The 24,444-nt window shown below is 31.4% G+C and overlaps 1 protein-coding gene across 1 annotated transcript in view; it reads right to left on the bottom strand.

The window, feature by feature from the left end:
- Nucleotides 1-23,722, bottom strand: part of LOC145278345 (cyclin-dependent kinases regulatory subunit-like) — a 23,766-nt gene extending 44 nt beyond the window's left edge. Inside the window, exons 1-4 of the mRNA XM_080130637.1 lie at nt 23,558-23,722; nt 11,756-11,840; nt 5,714-5,841; nt 1-747 (exon numbers count right to left, since the gene is read on the bottom strand). The exon at nt 1-747 is cut by the window's left edge and continues 44 nt beyond it. Coding sequence (XP_079986763.1) covers nt 695-747; nt 5,714-5,841; nt 11,756-11,814 — 240 coding nt within the window. The 5' untranslated portion in view covers nt 11,815-11,840; nt 23,558-23,722 and the 3' untranslated portion in view covers nt 1-694. The remainder of the gene's footprint in view (nt 748-5,713; nt 5,842-11,755; nt 11,841-23,557) is intronic.
- Between the last annotated feature and the right edge of the window lie 722 nt (nt 23,723-24,444).

Genomic DNA, 24,444 nt, shown 5'->3' with positions numbered 1-24,444 from the left:
GTGACATTCTGATCATATATACAAACCATAGACAAATTAATATCAAAGACAGAAATTATCTAGAGGGTCAAAGTTCAATATCAGAACAGATATAATACATTTTTAAAGAGATTTTTAATTTGCTTTAACTTCTTTTAAACTATATTTATTTATAAATTAAAAGAATTTAGCAATTAAAAAATTTTAAATAAACGATTTCTCACTAAAAGATTAATTTAAAATCTATTTTGTAGATTATAAACAAAATTAAAACTGTAAAATCAATTTATAAAAATGAATTATCTTCACTAAAGCTAATAAAAAAAGAAAAGTTTGTACATTTACAAAGTATTCCTTTGAAAAAAAAAAATCTTAAAAATAAAATGTTTCTTTAATATAAAGTTAATAGAGATCAAACATCTGCTAAAAGTGTGTTTTCTTTTTATGCATAAGTTTGAACCAAAGAATTAATACAATTACAAGCAACAAAATCTCTGGGAGAAAAAAAACACACAACTCATTGGTTGTTTAACCAAAAGACTTTGAAACTATAAAGCAAACAAATCTGACTCAAATAAACTTCCTGTCAGATTTGATAAGAACAGACTCGTCAGTTGACTTGACTGACTTGAGCATTGACAACCAAAAAGTTCTTGCTGCTTTTTCTGTATACATGTGGGAGTATGTGGTGGGATTTCTTTAATCCAAGATCCATTTAACACTTGTCTCGAACTTCTAATCGCCGTCGAAATAAAAGAACATGTGGTTCTAAAAGAAAAAAAAAAATTAAAGATTAAAATTATTTTAAAATGAAAATAATATATATATATATATATATATATATATGGCACTTGTACAGTTTAGTCAAGACATAAAAAATGAAAATATCGAGAAAAAAAAAAAAAAAAAAAAAAAAAAAAAGGTTATATTGTCCGTATCTGTTTTGGACTGAAGATCTCCGAAAAAAAATTTCATTTAATTTGATCGAGTATTTTTTTTTTTTACAGCGGAAAAACACGTTCTTATGAGAGCGCGTTGAAGCACGGCCACCGAGAGTAAGAAGAAGGCCTGTTAACTGAAAAATATCTGCAGGCAATGTAGGTAAGATTTGTCAGACTGTCAGTACTATATAAGGGCCATTTGAAAAAGAGTAATAAAACATTTTTAAAAAGAAAAAGGAACACAGTTCGATTAATACTGAAACTGAATTTTATTCAATATAAAATATAATTATCTATGCAAAAATTAAGTAATTTTAAAGCAATATACAATTTAATAATGATAAAACTGAATTATGAATTTAGGAAACAAACAATTAAAGAAACATTAAGCACAAATATTTTTGGGCCTTCGGAACAAGATCACAGTGTAGTATCTGTTTTGATGCTACACGTTTACCTTTTTTTTGTCCCCCGGTCGGTGGAGGTGAAATCTTTCATGACTGAGATTATTTTTGTTCCTATCCAGAGTGCCCCTTATTGGGAAGCTGGATTTTGCCCACAAGATTATATGTTGAAATATTTAAATAACTATTACTTTAAATACAGAAATTATATTTCAAGTTTTGGTTTTCTGTTTTTCTATGTCCATTTTTTTCCCCCCATATTTTTCATCAAAATGTTTAGCATATTAGTTGTCTCACAAGCTCACTGGCAGTAACCTGTGGTGTTCCCTGGAGACCAAGTGACAAGTCTCCCCAGATTACCAGTGTTCTCCACTTTTTGACCACTTGTGCAGATAATTGCATGTTATCGCAACAGCCGTTGTCACTGACTCACTCCCCAAGGTACCAGATTTGAACTGCACACTTCCAGTGGAGATTTGGTCAGTACTCTCTCACCTCGGTCTTTCCATCCTCCCTGACCCTTCACAACTAGTTGGTGTGGCGCCAGTCGATGTCATCTACACCAGTTTTTTTTACTATTATTGCTATTATTATTATGATAATAATAAGGGTGGGATCCTTCTATCGATCCAGTAGATATATCACTGCTGATGCAATTCTCTACCTATATAGGAGCCAGGTATGTCCAAGGATGGAGTACTGTAACCACATCTGGGCAGGAACTGCTAGAAAGAACTTATATCCTGCCTTGACAGAGTTCAAAATAGACTTCGTAGCCTAGTGGGGTATGTCCTTTTCTCTTCCCTGTAACCTTTATCTCACAGAAGAGATGTTGCAAGCCTGTCTCTGCTTTATCGTTATTTTCATGGCAAGTGCTTGTTTGAGCTCCAATCTATGGTCCCACCTCGCCAAACTTTCACGAGAAACACTCGTCTAACTGAAAACACTATCAATAATCCCCCCCCTTTATCCGTGCCTAAACCTAAACATAGATTCCATAAACAAAGCTTCTCCCTTAGAACTGCGCACCTGTGGAACTCTCTTCCATTTGCCTGCTTTCTGGCTGACTACAATATGATTGTCTTCAAGTCCAACATAAACAAGTTCTTGATGAGCCGTTCCTCTTAAGTAATCCAATTTACCAAATTTACACTATTAACGATTACTACGTCATTGTCCCATCGACCACTGTACACTTATTAACCCTTATCCTCGAGTGGCCTCTGAGTCTTAATAAGTGGTGACTCCTTTGTAAAATATATATATACTAGCTGTACCCTGCCACGCGTTGATGTGGTTCAATTTGGTGTAATGGAAAATTCTAATAAAAAGAGAAAATGCATGTTTCTTATATTCTTAGTACAGCAATCCATTCCAAAAAGTAAAATAAAAAAGGCGAAAATGAAAAAAAATGGTACTCTTGCAGAATTGGATCCTGATCCTCGGGATTACCGTCAATCATGGCTTGGGCTCGACCAACAATCAGTGAATAAAGCTGAACGTAGCAAAAATGTTGAAACGCTAAATGTTTTTTTTTGTTTTTTTTCTTTTCTGTATACAAAAATGTGAGTTAGTAATTGATATTTGAGTGATTGGGGGGAGGTGGGTTACTATACACAGATTCGAAAAAGTTCTCTAAAAACAAATAAATGAAAGCAAAGGTAAGGTAAGTTATGTTTCTACCTAACTGGATAATTGTTTAGTGTTTTTATGTAATGTAAAATGTTTAATCGGCTCGAAAAACAGAAATGGTTGCAGACTCTGTTGAATACGTTAAGTTTGGGAAAGTAAGTTGAAAACTAAAAACTATAAAATAAAGTGTCAAAACCCCACCGAATATATGTTACCATGCCATAGGCAGACATAATCGGTGGGTTTGTGACAGTATTTTGTATAGTTTTTTAGTTTTAACTCACTTTCTCAAACTTAACGTAATCAACAGTGTCCGCCACTATTTGTATCTTTCAAATACACCAATAAACACTGTTTTTCGAGCCGACTAAACGTTACATTAAATGAAAAGGGTCTGTATTACTAAACACAGAGACAAAGAAGTTGTCAAAAAATAAATATATAACAAATTTTATCAAAGGCAAGAAAAGTAAATGTTCTACCTAACTGGATAACATTGTAGTGTTTTTATATAATGTTTAATCGGTTCAAAAACATGCAGTGTTTATCGGTATATTTGAAAAATATAAATGGCGGCAGACTGTATCGAACACGTTAAGTTTGGGGAAATTTTGGGAAAATGAGTTTAAACTAAAAAACTATACAAAATACTGTTAGGAACTCACTCAATATATGTTACTGTGACGTAGGCTGACATATAATCAGTGGTTTTAAACTTTTGCTCGATACAGATGACGACTTTTAAGAGTCCCTTTTAGTGATTACCTGGTTTGAGGATATTTGTACAACTAAACGGTATAACCCTAACACCCTCTCTTGTCCGAGAGCCGGGCCGCATCCGTCGCTATCTTGGTTCATGGGAGCATACTTGTGATGTACTTCTGGCCGTGTTCATCGCTCCCAGCTCACAGGACCATAGATGCAACCCAGCAGGGCTACATTCTTGTCTAGTGGTGGACCCCTCAAGGGTGACCAGACTCTCACTGGTCACTGGAAAATATCTTTCTGCTGCTCAGGGCACGCGAAATGTGCATGACCCTAAGTCCGTGTGGCAACATTGATGATTTCGGCCGTCACTCTGGCTGATCCAGTCTATCTCTTTCATCATCTGTCGTCAGGGTATACCTGAAATAAACTGCATCTTCATTCAGGCCGGCAATCGAGAAAGAAGGAAAAACCCTGGGTCATTTTTATATAACGAAACAAAATAATTATTCATAAATCGTTTTACACTTGTTTAAAGTCGAGTTCTTTGATCCGAGCTTCATGATGCAGGTTGCATACTTAAGTTCCTCTAATTAATTTCCCAGCTAAGAACAAGAGCCTTTCAACTTAGCTCTTATGAGGGTTTCGAACAATGTCTGCGGTGACCCCTACTCTTGACCCCCATTCTTCATCTCGCTCAACAGAGATTTTAAAAACAACCTTTCTGTTGTTGATAGATGTATAACAGTCGTGATATAGGAACAATTCTCGTTTGTCTTTCTCTTAAAAACCCGGCACTGATGTGATAAGCGATAACTATTTATTTCCCATTGAGATATTTTATTTCTTCTGGACATTTTTGCCTCTTCCTATCGCTACATAAGTACAAAATGGAAATTAAAACCGCTTAAGAACAACTATTATCTATTATCATATTTATTTTATTTTTTTTCTTTTTCCTCAGTAAAATATTTACTATTTCTTCTCTGGTGGATAGGAATCTCATAAACATCTGTTTTTCCTTGACCAAGTGTCAGTATGGCCCCCCTGACCATACCTCATCCTCTCCCATCATCTCTTCTTCTATTTGAAAAGCAAGATCATCTGGTGTCGCCAGGGATCTCGTCATAACGGCAAATCTGCCCCAAAAATCCGGTATTATTTTACTTTAAGGCCCGTCTCATGTTCGTATATAACGAAATATTTTATTGTAGATTTCAGTGTACTAAAAACGAATCTGCAAACCGTTTCCATCGCAAAAAGAAAGTTTTCATATGAAGAAATTACTTTTTCGAAAAGTGGGTGATCACTTTTCAATGTAAATTTAACTTAGAATGAGCACCCACTTTCTGACCACCTGAGAGAGGGGCATTTTTCTGTGTTTCTTGGCTAAAAAGTTTTTTGTTTGATTTCTTTTGCATTTTGCAATTTAAACAGGTAATTTTAAAGGATTTTCCAAGGGTAGAAAGAATTTAAAAAATAGGGATTTTTTTTTTTTTTTTTTACCCATCTATTAAGTAGATAGTTAAATGTTGTAATTCGAAAGTCGTCAACCACGTGAAAGGCTCATTTCTACCGGAAATGAAATATGGCAGACAGTCTCGCAGTTACGAAAAATATTTTTATTTTATTTAATATATTTTTATAATTTGCGATCTTAACGATCTTAATTTATTTTAATAACATGCAAACATTCCTTGACTTTACACATGAATTTTCTGAAAATTTCAATTAAATTGGTAATGTAGAAATATGGTTTCATGGACTTTGAACAAACCAAGAATTACATTTATATATATATATATATATATATATATATATATATATTGTATATAAAATATACAAAACAAATTAATCTACAAACAAATCGTATACAAAAACATTTAATATTTTGGCACAAAATAACCAAATGATGGCTGACATGCCGTACAATCTAGCAATCAACCACATTCTCACATACTTTCTATTCTTTAATAGTTAGCTTTTACCAATGAATTTATCAAGTTGAGCTCCTCTCAACTAATTAAAAAAAGGAAACATCTGCGCATTTACCTGGAGTGTGAACCATGTAATGGATCCAACCCGGTGATTGTTGGACACCCAAGTTACGCCACTCCGTCTCTGTCATCAGATGATTTTTGGGCACCAATTTGGCAATATCATTCGGGAGAATCACATGTCTAAAAAAAAAAAAAAAAAAAAAAAATTATTTTCAGCAGCTGAAATATTAGCCAGCATTCTAGTTTCAGAATCTTTTAGATGCAGATTGAGAATTTATCCTATTTGAACTACTATTCTCATATTGGTTGTCATTTTCACAATGTTTCAGTCGATGTAACCTCCGACCTTTTTCGGTGCATCTTTTGAACTCTGAAACCTGCATAAAATTTTGAAATAAATCTATAATATAAAGCCCACCTCTCTGTTTAAATGTATATATGTATGTATGTATGTATGCTAAAACTTTTGACAGAGGCGACGGATTTTCACAAGATTGGTATCCTTTTGAAGCCCGACCCTTTGGACGCCAAATATCAAAAAAATTGGCCAAGAACATTAATTCCTTCACCCTCAACTGGACGCTTTTCTACAGGGAGGGGTCGCTTTTTTCGCTGATATTTTCGAAAGTCATCCCCTCTTTTCGATTGTCTAGCCTTAACTTAAACATTTGTCACTTCCAGTTTGGTGATGGGCGCAACAGCAAAGATGTCATGCTTTTTTTTCACCTTTTCTTCCTTCACGATACATGTTCGAGCCTGCCTGCCTACTACCACTTTTTTTTATTTTATTTTGCTCAACACACACCTCCAAACACCCAGGCTAGTCTTTTAGAAAAGAAACTTATAAAAGATTCTGTTCAAAATTTTGTATAGGTTTAAAAAAGTGATAAAAAGTAAACAAGGATTGTAATCATCCTTCAACTAATTAATTTGGACTGATATGTATAAAGGTATATTCTAAAAATCAGGTAAATTGATCAAGTAGTTTTATTTAAAGAATAAAGGCCTGTCTCCTGTCGCCATCTTTAAGGAACAAAGGCAGATAACTCAATAATTAAAACTTGTGAGATCAGCCTTGTAATGCCTACGATTTCTCATTAATTGCTTAAAATCGTTTAAAAATGATTTTCTTTATAAAAATAAAACTATTTGATCAATTATGATTTTTGGAATAAAATCTTTATGTCACAGGCATGTACAATGATTTTTCTGTATTTTTGTTTTTTTAATATAGAGGAAATTCTTGACAAGCACCTGGCATTTGAATCACTAGACATCCATATTAAATTAGTACGTCTTTATATTAATTCTTGTTTTCTACTTACAAATGACATTTTCGTACAAACAAAGTCAAATAAAAAATCCTGTTGTATTTCGGCTCTATTCAAAAGAATGATGACACACTGATATATGAAAATATAGCAATATAATCTTTATTTTCAGTAATCATTAGATTGTTAGGAGGGAGATGCATGCACAAGAATTTGATACGTTGATTTTTCTTGGGCCCAAATCATCCACTAACTCCGACATCCATTTCAGGTTGTTCTTTTGTAACCACCTCAAACGCCTCCTTGGGACAGCATTGTCACTGTAGCTACACCCCGGCGATGGTCATTTCACTGGATTGACCTTTGATTACATCTTGTGTATACTGTTTGCCGAAAATGACATTTCAAACATCCAACATTTAGCTTATCTTTTTGACAATTGATCATGTTTGTTGTTTCTTCCCATGCAGTTGCCTGGTGTCAGATTCATTTTTATTCAAATAGCCTTTTAGTACATCCAATGATTATTTTATGTAGTTTTTTCTGCATATCGTCTTGTTGGGTAATTGTAAAGTCAATTAATCAAATAATTACATTACTATACATTGTATAGACTTTGTAGAAGTTGACGATCAAAGAAAAAAAAAAAACATGAGTCCTTTTCAATAACACACACAAGAAATGTGTAATCTACTTTTATTTACATGTCGAGGAAGAAAGAAAAAGATACATGTCAACTCACTCGTTTAATTAACCTAAAGTGCACGTCATCAAAATTAAAGTCTAAGAGAGATAATTTCTAACAGCTCGCTTAACTAACACGTTGCTAGGTACAGCTCTTATAAAAATGATTTCCTGGTACACACGGTTTGGATATTCATTAGAATATTTCTTGTTTTCTAAATTGGAAACAAATCCCAAAAGCAAATGATGAGAACATGTTAAAGACATTAATATATGATGATAGCAATTTAGCACCCGGACCAGAGGTGATGGCATTCTTGCCGATCCTTTTCTTGGGGAGTATCTAAAAAAGAGATAACTCTTAAATTAACTTATTCATTTAATAAATATTTGCTTATATTATATTAGCAATACCTGACCATTTTTTTTCTTTAGATCGAATAAACTCAAATCAAGCATTAATGAAAAGAGCATAAAAAAGGCAAATAAATAGTCTTTATTCTTTTTTTTAAGATTGGACCATTAGAACTGGAGTTAAAAGGCATGGTTTATTAGACGTTTTGTCTTAAGTTAGTCCTATTCAAATGCATATAAACTTGTGACTGAAAACAGTAGAAAATTAACACAATTATTCATCTTTAAAAGGCTATCTGCAAATCGTTTTAAGATATTATGATGAAATTTTGAACATATTACAACATCATGAAGATTCAGATGGCTGTATTTACGCCCATTTCACATGGTAACTAGCATACTAATTAGCATATATAAGTTTCATTTTAACAGCTTTAAATAGAAACAAAAACAATGGTAGGTGTAAAGGCTTTATCATCATGTGAAGTATTATTCTGATGGACATTACCATTTGTCATCACCACACCATGAAAAATCCAAAATGGCAACAGAGAAATTCAAGATGGCCACTACAACATGATTCATAGAAAGTACTAATAAATTATGGCTGGTGTATATAAACCGACAGACAGGGTTTAATAACTTTTACGATGAGCAATGTTTTGCTTGAATTGGACTGAAATGATGACGTGGATAGATCAACATATTATTTTGAGAGAATAACAAATACTTGTACACGAGAGGGTTTCAAACGACGAGATGAAACAATGTTCCATTGATGGACAGTTAGGTAAATGTTCTTTGGTGAAGAAGAAGAGGAGTGCATAAAATAGCAACAGTCTACATAATATACAGAGTCTGTAAACATTTAAAAGTTTGATAAACATTTAATATGACGATAACAACTGGAACGAATTCACATACCTGTTTCTTCGAAAGATGACACCACACAGTTATATTTCATATAACATTTATTCACACACTGTGTCGACATTTTGGAAATTACGCTTTGACTTCACATTTTGATCTTGACTTCACCAGCTTCCACGGTGTCTTCTCACCGACTTCTCGTCTCGGTCTGCTCTCTCTGACTCCCAACTCTTGACTAGCTGATATGGGTCTTTTTTCATGCTGTCTCTCCTAGGATCATCATCTTAAGTGATCTCTACGTTATGCTATGTCAAACCGATTTTTAAATTATTGTTTGTGTTCTAGCATCCTCTCCTATTAAAAAAAATTGGTACTAGTGCACTTATTGATCCATGCTGAAATAATAACATTTACAAAGCCATTCTTAACATAGGGGGGGGGGTGTTTTGTACCTATTCTGTACTTCAACCTTACAATTTAATAAAAACAAATATCATAAAACTTAAATTAAAATTGAATATACTATTTAAAAAATAGCGCGGATCAATAAGTGCACTAGCACCAAAAATTTTAACATAAATAATTTTATCTGTAAATATTTATTTTGCTAGGATAACATTTTATTTTTACAAATATTAATAATGATCATAATAATCATTGACCAGCACACCTTTCAACGTTGCTCAGCCAATATCCAAATTGGCTTTTAAATACCATTTGAACAAAGTTTCTATCTTGACTTAACTTTATATTACGAAACCTCAAATTTGAGATGTTATAACTTTTGACTGGAAAGATGCCTGTATTTCATTCAAATTCTGTAGTAAAGACAATTCTTTTCTTGGATTGGCTAATAAATATGAAATATCATAGTATGATTGGTCTACAAAATTGAAATTTGATATATAGGGTATTTGAATCTGTAGTATACTTTCAATTTGGTTCTTAACCAGCAAAAATTGCTGCTAAGGAATCAAAATTGAAAACAAAGCAGTTGACCTTGGCAGTGCAAGTCAAATAAAACATTACTCCCGCTGTTACTTTTGCACATGCGTAAAATTAAACGTTCATAACTTAAAATCACTTAATTTTTAACTTTTTGTATCCATCTGTTGGTAGCTGAGATGGTAACGATGCTGGAGAGATAAATAACGACTAAGACTAGAGTGCTAAGCATTCTGGTTTCGATTCTTGTGGATGGTACCCAGAACACTTTTTTATAACTTAGATCATTACTATATATTGAATACTAATTAAAAGAGAATTGGCTTTATAAATAATCTGCACAAATTAAAATATAACATTTATGCCCATTTTACAATAGGGTAATGTCGGGCGACCTGTTAGTATTATATAAAAACCAAATATTTACTTTTTTTACTAGAATTTGTTTGAAACTAGTTTCTAAACATTGTCTATGCAAGTTCTTTTGGCTGATCTAATCAATGTCTTGTTAGAGCAGCTTCTGTGAGTCCAGCAATATCCTTTGCTTTTTGATAACATTTATTTGCCTGATTTTTTGGCATTGTACGAGATCTGCAATAAAGCGATGGACAGTAAAATTTCTTTGATAAAAAATAAAATGCCATAACTTTGTGAATATAGCATGAATTTGAATAACATTTTGGGAAATAACTAAACTTAAAGCAATCCTTTGATGGTACAATTTGCATTTTTTTGTGACGTATATTTAGGAAAATATTGATATTTTACTAATCTGCAATAAAGCAATTGACACAGTTATATATACGGCATAATCATGTTGATACACCAGTTCTTGTCATATCATTGAAATTAAGCAACACTGAGCTTGGCTAGTACCAGATGGGTGACCATTTGGGAATTCTAGGTGCTGTATTTGCACTCTGCTTATCTCTGCATTGTTTCCAATCATCCTGAACCGCCACTTGCCACTGGTATTTAACAATGCTGACTCAGGGGAGATGGGGGGTTAGCAATTGCACAACTCTTGCCACAAAAAAATTCCATGTGCAGTCAACCTTACAGTGGGTATCCCAAGTCTGTCAAGACTAAAGAAAGCTACCAAATTTTTATTATATATATATATATATATATATATATATATATATATATATATATATACATACACGCACATAGACATATTTTTTTGAATGTCTACTAAACACTGTCTTCAAATGTCTAAGGTCTCTCTATAAAAAGAGGTTTGTCAGGACAATCTGACATGAAGATATTTCACCCTACAAGTAAACCTTGACTAAATATTCAATATAAAATAATATTCAAAACTCAAATAAAATCCCTTCTGTATGGCTGCCTCATACAAGGAATGGTGCACCTTTTCCAAATGATGTTGTCTATAACAACAGTACCAAGCTGAATACTCTGTAAGACTAGATTAACTCTTGTCCTGGAATCCAGTAAGACTAAGTGACCACAAAAAAAAAAAAAAATACTATATTTAAATGGTAATTTGGGGAGAGGAAAATTAATATTCTTAATTTAAGAATTCAATATTTAGATGCCAGAAAGAACTTTAATGAAATATTACAATATCAGTGTATTTCATAGACTTCAGATGATATTCACTCAAGATGGGTTGAACCGGCTCCTCTCAGAGAATACATACTATCCCGGATGAAGACAAACTACATACAACAGTCCGCAGTGGCCAAGATAATGATGGGCAGCCATTCCTGGGACCAGCAGCAAACACTTTAGACCTATGAACCCGAGTTAGGTTAGACATCAGTTTTTATGGTATGTAATCACATGCTTAGCTGGCCTTCCAGGCATCTTTGCCAACCTTCCATCTCATATAGAGATAAAGTGTTAGCCCACCCCCAACCTAGAAAAAAAGGGCCTCTCGATTTTCAAGGACTTTAATTAAAAAAAAAAAAGAAAAGTGTTTCCATAAAAAAAGGGAAAATACTTACCTATATTCATATTTGTCGTCATAATATCTCTCGGAGTAGGAAATTTGATCGGCTGGCATTGTGGAAATTTAAAATCTGTAAAAATCTAAGTTTAAGAGAAAAAATTAAATTCTTGAGATATTCTAATTTATAATACATCCATATAAATAAAACAGTAGATGTAAAAATATATGTGTGTGTGTGTCCATGTGAAAATATTTAACTGATAAACTATTGAACTATTGGTCGCATAGTAACCATACACCAAGAATGGTTTATAATGAGTAAAATCTTTGTTTGGATGAATAATGTGTATACAAATATGTCAACAAGTTGAAATGAACATTTCAACTTGTTGACATATTTGTATTATTTTTATGCATGCACAAATGCATCCATAGCTGGAAATGGTTTAATTTTAAATCTTTCTTATCTATCTGTTGATAGCTCAAACGGTAGGGAATACAGCCGGAGTGCTAAATGTTTTGGTCTTGATTCTAGCTGATAGCACACAAGTCATTTTATTTTTTAAACTTTTTAAATCAGTACTAATATATATATATATATATATATATATATTTATATAATAATCAATAGAAAATTGGCTCTATAATAATAAATACAAAATCTACATGAACTAAAATATATTCAAGTGTTTTTTTACGGCTGGGCACCCCTGCTAGTTAATATTTTGAAGCTTTAATTTTAATAAAATTTTTAGCTATTTATCGTGTATGTGCAACTTGCAATCCTCAGATATAGGAAAGAAAGGGAAATTAAACTGATGAGTATGCATGTTTTTGATTATACATAGCATCAACAGGTCTGAGGTAATTTCATCAGCATCTGACAAAGCCAAACTCTTTGCAAAGAACTTTGCAGCAAACTCACCATGTGTGATCAGGGTTACCTGCCTCAAAAATTTTTTCCCAAGACTGAAAATAATCAGAGTGATATCCACACATCTGTTCATGATATTGCCACTAGCCGTGGGACGATTAATCGGAATTGTTAATCGTAAGAATCATGTATTTGGGGGGGGGGGATCGGAATCGCATCGTTAAAAAATACCTTAGATTTATGATTCTTTCATTACGATTCTCTTATCTTTTGAAGATGAACTGTTTGTTTTAAGTGAGATTAATTATTTAAACAATAAAAGGTTTAATAGAACAATGCAGTAAGTGAATTTTTTTTTCTTTTAGAAATTTACATTTCAATAAAATATTCTGTGAATGAAGCAATTAAACATTTCTTTTGGAACTTCTTTGCACAACATAAACAAAAAAAAAGTCAGAAACAGCACCAAGGTATAGGCGATTTTAAAAGTTCAATAAATAACTTATTTAACAACAGAAATAAACAATTACCAAAAATTTACTTTTTTATATAGAAATAAAAAGGTACATTAAGACATTAAATAAGAATAAACATTAAAGGACGATAAATATATAATTATATAATAAAAGTATATAATTATATAATAAAAAATATATAACTATATAAGAAAAGTATATAACTATATAAGAAAAGTATATTACTATATAAGAAAAGTATATAACTATATAAGAAAAGTATATAACTATATAAGAAAAGTATATAATTATATAAGAAAAGTATATAATTATACAATAAAAAATAATCATATAAAATATATAATCATATAATAAAAATAAATAATTATATAATAAAAATAAATAATTATATAATAAAAGTATATAACTATATAAGAAAAGTATATAACTATATAATAAAAGTATATAACTATATAAGAAAAGTATATAACTATATAAGAAAAGTATATAACTATATAAGAAAAGTATATAACTATATAAGAAAAGTATATAACTATATAAGAAAAGTATATAACTATATAAGAAAAGTATATAATTATATAAGAAAAGTATATAATTATATAATAAAAAATAATCATATAAAATATATAATCATATAATAAAAATAAATAATTATATAATAAAAATAAATAATTATATAATAAAAATAAATAATTATATAATAAAAGTATAAATTATATAATAAAAATAAAGAAATAAAGCAATGGTAAATGTTACCTTATTCTACAACAGAACACTGACCAAATTTAATTCTAATTTGGTTTTGTAGAGGTATTCGAGGTTGCTGACAACGAATCTGATAATCAAACCCACCACAAATTTACAGTTTGCATGGTATGAACCCACCCCCTAGACCTTGGGACTATCTTGTGCCATTTCACTGCCTTTGGTAGTGTTTTTCTTACATGATACGTTTGCGTGCGAACGGGCGTAGTGAAGTGTCTTGTCACATCGCGTAGGAATCTTTCTAATAAGAAAGTTTAAAAAAAAAACAAAAAAAAACATGGTTCATTTTTTTTTTTTTTTGTCTTACATAGTTTTTAATGCTTTTTTAATTGATCAAAAAATAAAGTTTTTATGAGCGATTTGCAAAAACATTAGCAGCAAACACATTTTATGTTTTTTGTTCTCTAGGGTGGGGTGGGGAATTCCATTAACCGGTGCTTCTGCAATTTAATTAATTAACAGTTTAATTTAATTTAAGAGAAAAAAAAATAATGAATATCAAAAGATAAACAAAACATGTTATTCCCCTTGAAATTTGATGTTATTTTATTTTTGTTGAATTAATCGTGATTGACTTTTTCTTTATATTTTTTAATATATCAAATAACTCCTGAAATTGATTGTTATTAATTTCATGGTACATGTTTAATTCATGGTTAAAATATTTGTTTTGACTTTTATCTTCAATGAAAGAAATTTTACGAAAAAAATCAAATCGTTTTCGAAATTCCCTTAATTGTATTTCCACTTTTTCACTGTACCAAATTTTTTCACTACACAAAAACTTTCGATTATATAATGGTATATTTCAAAACAACAATTCCACAGGAATCGGACTTGGTATTGGAACCCTCTGCGACCAAGGTGCCAACCCCTAATATTTCCTCCTGTATCAGAAAACACACTATGTGATATACAAATATCTGTACGTGATGTTGCCAAGCTAATCAAGAACCTTGATTCCAGTAAAGCAACCGGCCCTGACGGTATTCCAATTATAGTACTCAAAAAACTTCAACAAGAACTAGCGCCCATACTTATAAAACTGTTTAAACGTTGTCTTAAGGAGAATTACTTCCCATCACCCTGGAAAATCTCATCAGTATGCCCTGTATTTAAGAATTCAGGTGATCGTTCATCCCCCTCTCAGTACAGGCCAATAAGTCTCCTGTGCGTCATAAGTTGCTGGAATCTGCTAAATAGAGAAGTAATCAACCATCTCAGCAAAAATAACCTTCTTAGTGATGCACAATATGGTTTCCGTTCTGCTAGATCTACAGCAAATGTGCTTACAGTTATATCTCATAGGATTAGCGAATCTCTCGACAGAGGCAACCTTTCTAGGGCAATTACTCTTGACATATCAAAAGCCTTTGATAGGGTATGGCATAAAGGTTTACTTCACAAAATCTCCAGCTATGGTAAAGCTGAAAATGTTTTCTCAATTATTAAATCATTTCTCTAGTGATAGGTTCATAAGAGTAGTAGTTGATGGGCAAAAATCAGGAGCTCACAGTATTAATGCCGGTGTCCCTCAGGGGTCCATCCTGGGCCCCAAGTCTTTTCCTGATGTACATTAATGATCTTCCAAATCACATCCTTACATCATTCGTAGACATTTTTGCTGACGATACTACCATCTATGGTAGCACATCTAAAACAGTAAACGACCAAGTTCTCTCCGATTCTCTCTCCTCTGATCTTGATCACGTACAATGGAGAAAGGAGTGGCTGGTTACTTTTAATGCATCTAAAACCAAGCTTCTATCTTTACATCATCAACGTTCTGATCCCCATCTGGCATCAATTAAAATGAATGGCTCTCGTCTTGGGGAGGCCTCAAGTTTTGACAGGCTTCTGGGATTGACCTTTACTCCTGATCTTAAATGGAATATGTACATCAAGTCTGTTGCCAAGGCCGCTGGAAAAATGGTGGGATCCTTCTATCGATCCAGTAGATATCTCAGTGCTGATGCAATTCTCTATCTATATAAGAGCCAGATACGTCCAAGGATGGATTACTATTGCTACATATGGGCAGGAGCTGCTAGAAAAGACTTGTCCTGCCTTGATAGGGTTCAAAATAGACTTCGTGGCCTGGTGGGAGATGTCCTTTTCTCTTCGCTGCAACCTTTATCTCACAGAAGAGATGTTGCGAGTTTGTCTCTGCTTTATCGTTATTTTCATCGAAAGTATTTAACAGAGCTTCAATCTATGGCCCCCCTCCCTCGTCAAACTTTTACAAGAAACACTCGTCTAGCTGTAAATACTATCAATAATTCCCCCCACTCTTTATCTGTGCCTAAACCTAAAAATAGATTCCATGAACAAAGCTTCTTTCTTAGAATTGCATGCCTGTGGAATTGTCTTCTGTTTTCCTGCTTTCCAGCTGTCTATAATATGGTTGTCTTCAAGTCCAACGTGAACAAGTTTCTGAGGAGCCGTTCCACTTAAGTTAACAGATTTACCGAACTTCCATTACTATCGATTACTATATATTATAATAAAATGAGGTCAAATTCTCCCAATTGTTGTCAATCCTTATTAAATTATCTACATAGAAGTTGGACATCAACATTTCAGTGCATGGGTCCCTAGGAAATAGTCCAGCATGGAACTTTAAAATACAATTTAGTATGAAAGAACAATCACTGAAACCAAATAAGATTGTTGCATATCTAAAACATTTAACTGATGGTTCTTTTTCAAGAAGAAACAAAATCTATTCTTGTTGGTGTCATCTAAATAACGTTATAATCAGACCATCAAGAATGCCTTCCTCACGTTGGTCAAAAAGATATCTGTTCATGCAGAAACAAAGTGTCAAGTCCAACATATTCCCAGTCAAGTTGACCCCAGTGTAGGCTGCATCCTTGATAGAAGATGATTTCCCTGTCTTAAAATAACAATTAAAAACAGGCCGAATTTTGGTGGTGCTGGTTGGATCAGTCTTGGACATTAGCCTATGAAGGATTCACACAATGTTTGTAATCAGTGGGAGAACACTCTAAGGGTTCTATTATCCTTTCTTGTTTCTGATCCTCGAAAACCCTTAAATATTCATCATAGCTTTTTCTTCAAATCACAAACCACCCTAAGACATTAATGGCAACATGGTGGTGAGACTGAAATCTTTTCAGTCTATCCTCATACCATGACAACCTGATTGAATAAGTGTCTGTCTCTGAGAGATGTTATTCATAAATTCCTCTAATTTCATTTCATCATAGTTAGAATCACCTTCAGATTTGGGAATTCCTAGCAACTCAAGGTTGGATATCCACTCCAAGCCTCTGTCCAATCGGCATTCTTCAGAAACGTCCAAAAAAGGATCAACATAAGGGTAGGGAGTCATCACATGACTGACGAGCGAGTCATTACAAGGAAACCTGACTATTTACGAGTGGGAGGGGGCTAACTTAACGAGCTTTCCACTACTTTTATTTAGAAGTAAATAAAAAAAAAAAATAAAAAAATCAACACTTAAAAACTTGGTAAATGTGCATTTCAAGTGCGTAAATTATTAGACTTAAAAATGCTATTTTTGATAGTATTTTTTATTTACTTTTTAATGATAATGATGAAGCGTTTTATGGTTTTAGATACTTATTCACTAGATGTTTCAGAATTTGAAGGGAATTTTTGACACCCCTATCAAAAAACTGCGAATAAAATATAAAAAACTCGTAATTTCTCTTTTTAAAGTGGGTTGTTTATTTTCTTTATGGAATATACTTCCAAAATAAACTATTAAAATCGTTTAAAAAAACAATAGAAATATTATTTTTTATTAAAAAAAACCCCAAAAAACCAGTGTTTACAAAGTGCCTGCGCGTCTTGATGCAGCCATTTTGTTTACGTAATGAAATCAATTGAATTTTACGAGTAAGTTTTTTTTTCACCTTTTTCATTTTAAAAATCTATCAAAGTTTTTTCTATTGGTTCAATTTTTGTGATATTTTCAGGTTCAATGTGAAATTTATGCTGTTTCCAATATACCGAATATAATATCCTAGACAAGGTTTTTTTTTTTTTTTTTTTAAATGTCTATTAAAATGAAAATAATTAATTTTCTAACCTCAAATTTATATATCACAAATTGAAGATAAAAGATAATAAATAAAATAAGCTAATTTAAAACAAACAAAAAATACAGTTATCTGCAAATTTACCTGTAAAGTCCAAATTTTAAAACCTTTTTTTTAAAACCACATTCATTTTGTTTTAAGTGAAACCTTATAATCTTCTTATACTGCACAGAAAGTTTAGTTTTATTACAATTATTTTTATTTCATTCAATGTTTTTTTAGATATTAAAATCATTGAATGAAATAATAATTGTAGATATAAAAAAAATCACTCCATAAAGAAATAAAATATATTAAATCAAAAACTCATGTATTTCTTTGAGAAAAAAAAAACAAAAAAACTTCTTTCTTTTAAAGGCAAAAACTTATAAGTAAAATGTGACTATTTTTCAGCTATGGTGACACATTTCTTCATGCACAAGGTTAGACGGCTAACGCAAACGTGTGGTTTTTAGTCCTTCTGTCCATCTGTATTTCAAAACAAAAGGAAACACCACTTCGGCGTTTTGCTAACACCATAACAATGTTACGTAATGGCGGTCTTTTCAAATAGCTGTTTAAAAAAATTCTTTTATTTAAAAAATACATGGAATTTAAAATATAAATATGGATAAATTCTTAACAATGAAGAATGGAAGTACCCATTGAATAGTATTTTTTAAAGGTAAGTGATTTTTTGGAATTTATATATACATATATTTTATCGAAGCAAGTTAAAATACGTTGATTTTCTTTAAATCTTTTTTAAAGAAAAATGATTTAAAAAAAAAAAACAAATATTGCATAATTTGCTATTAAACCTGTTATTTTTTTAAAATTTGGTCTTTGCTCCTTTAATTGAAAAAAAAAATTTAGGGTTTGAATTACATTTTTCAAGTAGTTATAAGCTTGGAAAGATAGGTCGAATTATTCAATTTTTTATCACGCATTTTTAATGTCGGTTTTTGACACTGCTATTTATTCACTTTTGTGACCGTGCTGAAATAATAACATTATTTAGAAAGATATTAACATGGGGAGGAGAGAGTTTCGTAACTATTCTGCACTTTCAGCTAAAAATTTAATAAAACAAGATATCGTAAAAAAATACCACGGTAACATAAGTGCATAAGCATTTGGTTTTATTTAAGACTTTGGGTCTAATAATGTTTTACAAAAATAATTTTTTATGGGTTTATATAAGTCTAAAATAAAAGATGCTTATGCACTTATGTTACCGTGCTATTAAAAAAAAAAATAGTATTAAAGATAAATTCATGCTTTACGCTATCTTTTTAAATTGTTAGGTGAAAGCACAAGATAATTACAAAACAACCTCCCCTCCGCATGTTAAGAATGGCTTTCTAAATAACGTTATTTCAACACAGTAACATAAGTGCATAGTTCCAAATAAAACAAAAAAAGGCCGCTGATACGTCATTTAAAAAGTGTTCAGTGTTATGCATTAGGTCTAATAATAAATTAAAAATAATAATGAAGCTTTTTATGGCTTTATTTAAGTGTTTGGGTACTCCTTGGGTATTGAGTTCCGTGGCGACCAGCAGAAAACTTTAATGGGTAAATGTTTACTTTAACTACAACAGAACACCGACCAATAAAATTAATTTTTTTTTTTTTTTTTTTTGGTTTTCGGGGTCACTGACAACGAATCTGATATTCAAACCCATCGCAAATTTACCGTTTGCATGATATTAACCCCTGAACCTTCGAACTATTTTGGGCCAAACTCACCGCCATCCTTTATGCTATTTTTACATGATTGATACGTTCGCGCATGGACGCGCGTAGTAATGTGACTTGTCACATCGCGGAAGAATTTTTTTTAGCAGACATTTGAAATAAGAAAGTTTTCCAAAACAAATTGTGGTTCATTTTTCTGTGTTATGTAGTTTTTGATGCTTTTTTAATTGATCTAAAAAAAATTCAGTTTTCACGAACGGTCTACAAAAGCATTTTTATTTTTTTTTAGAGGGCTTTTTTTTCAATTATAGAACTTGTATAACATTTAACACGTGCTTCTGCACATTACCGTTTTTCCGTAAGTAAAGCGCCGACATACACCGAGCAGAAGAACAGTTTAATATTTCACACAAAATCCTGTTTACATAATAACGTTATTATTTCAGCACGGATCAATAAGTTCATGTGCATGAGTACCCGAATCCGAAAACCGTTTCCGTCGCAGAAAAAAAAAAAAAAAAAAAAGATGTTTTCATATGAAGACACCACCCGTCCCCCCTGCTCCTGCCCATCCACCACCTTACCCCCCAATGTAAACAGACCCCGAAAACCTTTAAAAAAAAAAAAAAAAATTTTATTGGTCGTTCTGTTGTAGTTAAAGTAAACATTTATCCATTAAAGTTTTCTGCTGGTCGCCATGGAACTCAACGCCCAATGAGAACCAGTGTTTGAATTAAATAATGTATTTTACAAAAAAAAAAAAAAAAAATTGTTTAAATCTAATAATATATGCACCTAAAATACAAATTTGCCAAAACACTTATCCGGGTAGGCAGAAAGAGTAACTTACCTTTGGAAATATTTAATTGTTTATTTTGGTGAAAATGCACTGCAGTCACTGCACTAGTGCACTAGGTGTATAAGAATTTTTGTAGGAATTTTTGACACCCCTAACACGAAACTGCGAATAAAATATAAAAAAAAACTCGTAATTTCTCTTTTAAAAGTGGGTTGTTTATTTTCTTTATGGATTATACTTCCAAAATAAACTATTAAAGTTGTTTTAAAAGTAATAGAAATATATATATTTTTTTTAAACAGTAATGAAATTAATTGAATTTTACGAGTTCAGTATTTTTCAATTTTTAAACTTGAAAAATCTATCAATTTTTCTATTGATTCAATTTTTACGATATTTTCATGATCAATGTGAAATTTTATGCTCTTTCCAATAAACTGATAATATTTTAGACAAACGTTTGTTTTTAAATTCACGCCCCCTCCCCTATTTTGAAATGTCTATTAAAAAATAATTAATTTAATCACCAAAGTTTTATGTATCACAAATTGAAGATAAAAGATCTTCAAATAATATATTCAAATTTAAAACCAAAAAAAGTAGTGTTTTTTTAGAAATTTACCTGTAAAGTCCGAAGTTACTAAACTTTTTTTTTTTTTTAAATACGTTTGTTTTTTTTAAATAAAACCTTGGTCCTTGCTCCTTTAATTGAGAAAAAAATATATATATATAGGGTTTGAATTACACTTTTTCGAGTAGTTATGAGCTTGGAAAGAAAGGGGGTGGAATTATTCAATATTTTTCACGAAGTTTCTGACACACCTGCCACCGGAAGACTTACCTTTAATAATTAAATTTTTTGGTTAAAGTACAGAATATTTACAAAACACCTTCCCCTCCCCATGTTAAATAGGTGGGTTTGTATTACTGTACACAGATTCGAAAAAGTTGTCAAAAAAAACAAAAAACAAATAAATGTTATCAAAGGCAAGATAAGTTACTTTTTTACCTAACTGGATATGTTTTTAATGTTTTTATTTAATGTAACATGTTTATTCAGCTCGAAAAACAGTGTTTATCGATGTATTGGAAGATTTAAAATGGCGCTCGAATCTCTCTTTGACATGGTAAGTTTGGGAAAAGGAGTTATAAATTAAAAAAAAAAAACTAGACAAAATACGGTTAAAAACTAGCTCAATATATGTTACCGTGACATGGGCTGTCGTTACGACAACCTATGTCACGGTATTGAGACAGTGTCATATATTCGGTGGGTTTTTAACAGTATTTTGCATATTTTTTATTTTTAACTCCTTTTCCCAAACTTACCGTGTCAAAGAGATTCCGGGCGCCATTTTAAATTTTAGGGGTTTGTATTACTGTACACAGATTCGAAAAAGTTGTCAAAAAAACAAATATATAACAAATAAATGTTATCAAAGGCAAGATAAGTTATTTTTCTACCTAACTGGATATATTTTTCGTGTTTTTATTCAATGTAACATGTTTATTCAGCTCGAAAAGCATACAGTGTTTACCGATGTATTGGAAAATTCAAGATGGTGTCTGATTCTCTCTTTAACACGGTAAGTTTGGGAAAAGGTGTTATAAATAAAAACCCAGATAAAATACTGTTAAAAACTCGCTCAATATATGTTACCGTGACATAGGTTGACATATTCGGCGGGTTTTTAATAGTATTTTGTATAGTTTTTTATTTATAACACCTTTTCCCGAACTTACCGTGTTAAAGAGAGAGTCGGCCGCCATTTTAAATTTTCCAATACATCGGTAAACACTATGTTTTTCGAGCTGAATAAATATGTTACATTGAATAAAAACACGAAAAATATATCCAGTTTGGTAGAAAAGTGACTTATCTTGCCTTTGATAACATTTATTTGTTATATATTTGTTTTTTGACAACTTTTTCGAATCTATGTGTACAGTAATACAAACCCCAAATAAATGTTATCAAAGGCAAGATAAGTTACTTTTCTACCAAACTGGATATATTTTTCGTGTTTTTATTCAATGTAACATATTTATTCAGCTCGAAAAACATAGTGTTTACCGATGTATTGGAAAATTCAAAATGGCGGCCGACTCTCTCTTTAACACGGTAAGTTCGGGAAAAGGTGTTATAAATAAAAAAACTATACAAAATACTATTAAAAACCCGCCGAATATATGTCAACCTATGTCACGGTAACATATATTGAGCGAGTTTTTAACAGTATTTTATCTGGGTTTTTATTTATAACACCTTTTCCCAAACTTATCGTGTTAAAGAAAGAATCAGACGCCATCTTGAATTTTCCAATACATCGGTAAACACTGTATGCTTTTCGAGCTGAATAAACATGTTACATTGAATAAAAACACGAAAAATATATCCAGTTAGGTAGAAAAGTAACTTATCTTGCCTTTGATAACATTTATTTGTTATATATGTTTTTTTGACAACTTTTTCGAATCTATGTGTACAGTAATACAAACCCTTTATTTGTTATATATTTGTTTTTTGACAACTTTTTCGAATCTACGTGTATTGTGTACAGTAATAGAAACGGTAACAGGTTTCTAAATAATTAACCCCAAAACAGAATACGTTCGACAACAAATAACCAACTTTTTTCTTAAAGGTGGTCAACTATCAGCACACGTTTACCTTTATTTTATTTTCACTATTTCTTCTGTTTTCTTGGTTATTCAAAAAACTCCCATTAAATCTTACCAAAGGCAAGCTAAGTTACTCTTCTACCATTGGTTTAGTATTTTAAGTTTTTCTTCTTCTTTTGTGTTGTTGTTCAAAGTATAAAGTGAAAGTCTCCATTCTGTTCAGTTAAAACAAACAAAAATGGCGACCAAAAATAAATACTGCACGTTTAATTGTTAAAAAAAATCGTTTGTGCCCTTTGTTTAATAATAAAACGATGTATGAATACTTTTTGAAATGAAAGTATGGAGTCCTAATTTCCTATAGTAAATAATTTCTAAATAAATTACAAACAAAATAATTGTTTTCAATGGAATAACAAAGTAAACAAATATTGAAACCGGCATCGAAAATGAACAAGACGCGACGCCATAGATTCGTACAAATATAAACAGAAAAAAATCATTGTTTAAGGAACGCTCGGGAATGGGGAGAATAGAAACGAGTTTTTCTTACCAATAAAAGACACTCGAAACTTTTGTAATTATCCCCTGATAAATATGTCGCTAATTTGTGGGTGGGCTTCCTTTTTTTTTTTTATATTCGACTAAATTCAATAATTTCAGCGATGAAAAAGAATACATCAACACCGGCTCAAATCTCCCGCCTAACGAAATTTCAAGGGAGATCACTCTCAGCGGATTTATTTTAATTTCATAGGTTTCTTAGTTTTGTTATCTACTGAAATAATAATTTTATTATTTAGAAAGCCATTCTTAACATGGGAAAGAGTGAGGCTTAAAATAATTTTTTTAAAAAACTATTCTGTAGTTTCACTGAAGAATTGAATGGACAAAAGGTACCATAAAAAATTGAATTTAACTTGAAAATCCTATCTAAAAAAAAATAGCATAGTCAATATTCTCTAATAATACCAGGCAATTAGAAATAAACTAATCCTTTCTCAAAAGGAAAAGGTAACGCCTGGGAGAATCATAACTTTTTTTTTTCTTTCTTTTTTTTTTTTTTTGGCAATTTGGAATAACAACTCATTGTTTTAAGGGAGGTAACTATTTTACTAACAATTGGAAGAAAAATTGATTTTTTTAACTAATTCATTAAATGTTTTATAACATTAATAAAAAACAAAATGTAAAATGTGACGATATTAAACAAAAACATTCCAGTAATTGTAAGAAATGACAGTTTTTAATTACTTTAGTAAAATAGAGTTACCTCCCTTAGAACAATGAGTTCTTATTCCAAATTACCATTTTTTTTTTACTACTAATGAGTCAAAGTTTATCAAGGTGTGGGGATTCATAAACTCCCAACTGGATGTTTACCCATCGGCTGTCACAGACAAGTGTGTAAACGCATCACTATGTCGTGGTTTCAACTGG

This window comes from Euprymna scolopes, chromosome 6, assembly GCF_053919585.1.
Source record: "Euprymna scolopes isolate OS-2025 chromosome 6, ASM5391958v1, whole genome shotgun sequence".
NCBI classification, from domain to species: Eukaryota; Metazoa; Mollusca; class Cephalopoda; order Sepiida; family Sepiolidae; genus Euprymna; species Euprymna scolopes.
Note: the sequence above shows the minus strand (reverse complement) of the source record. Positions and strands in the feature narration are given on the sequence as shown.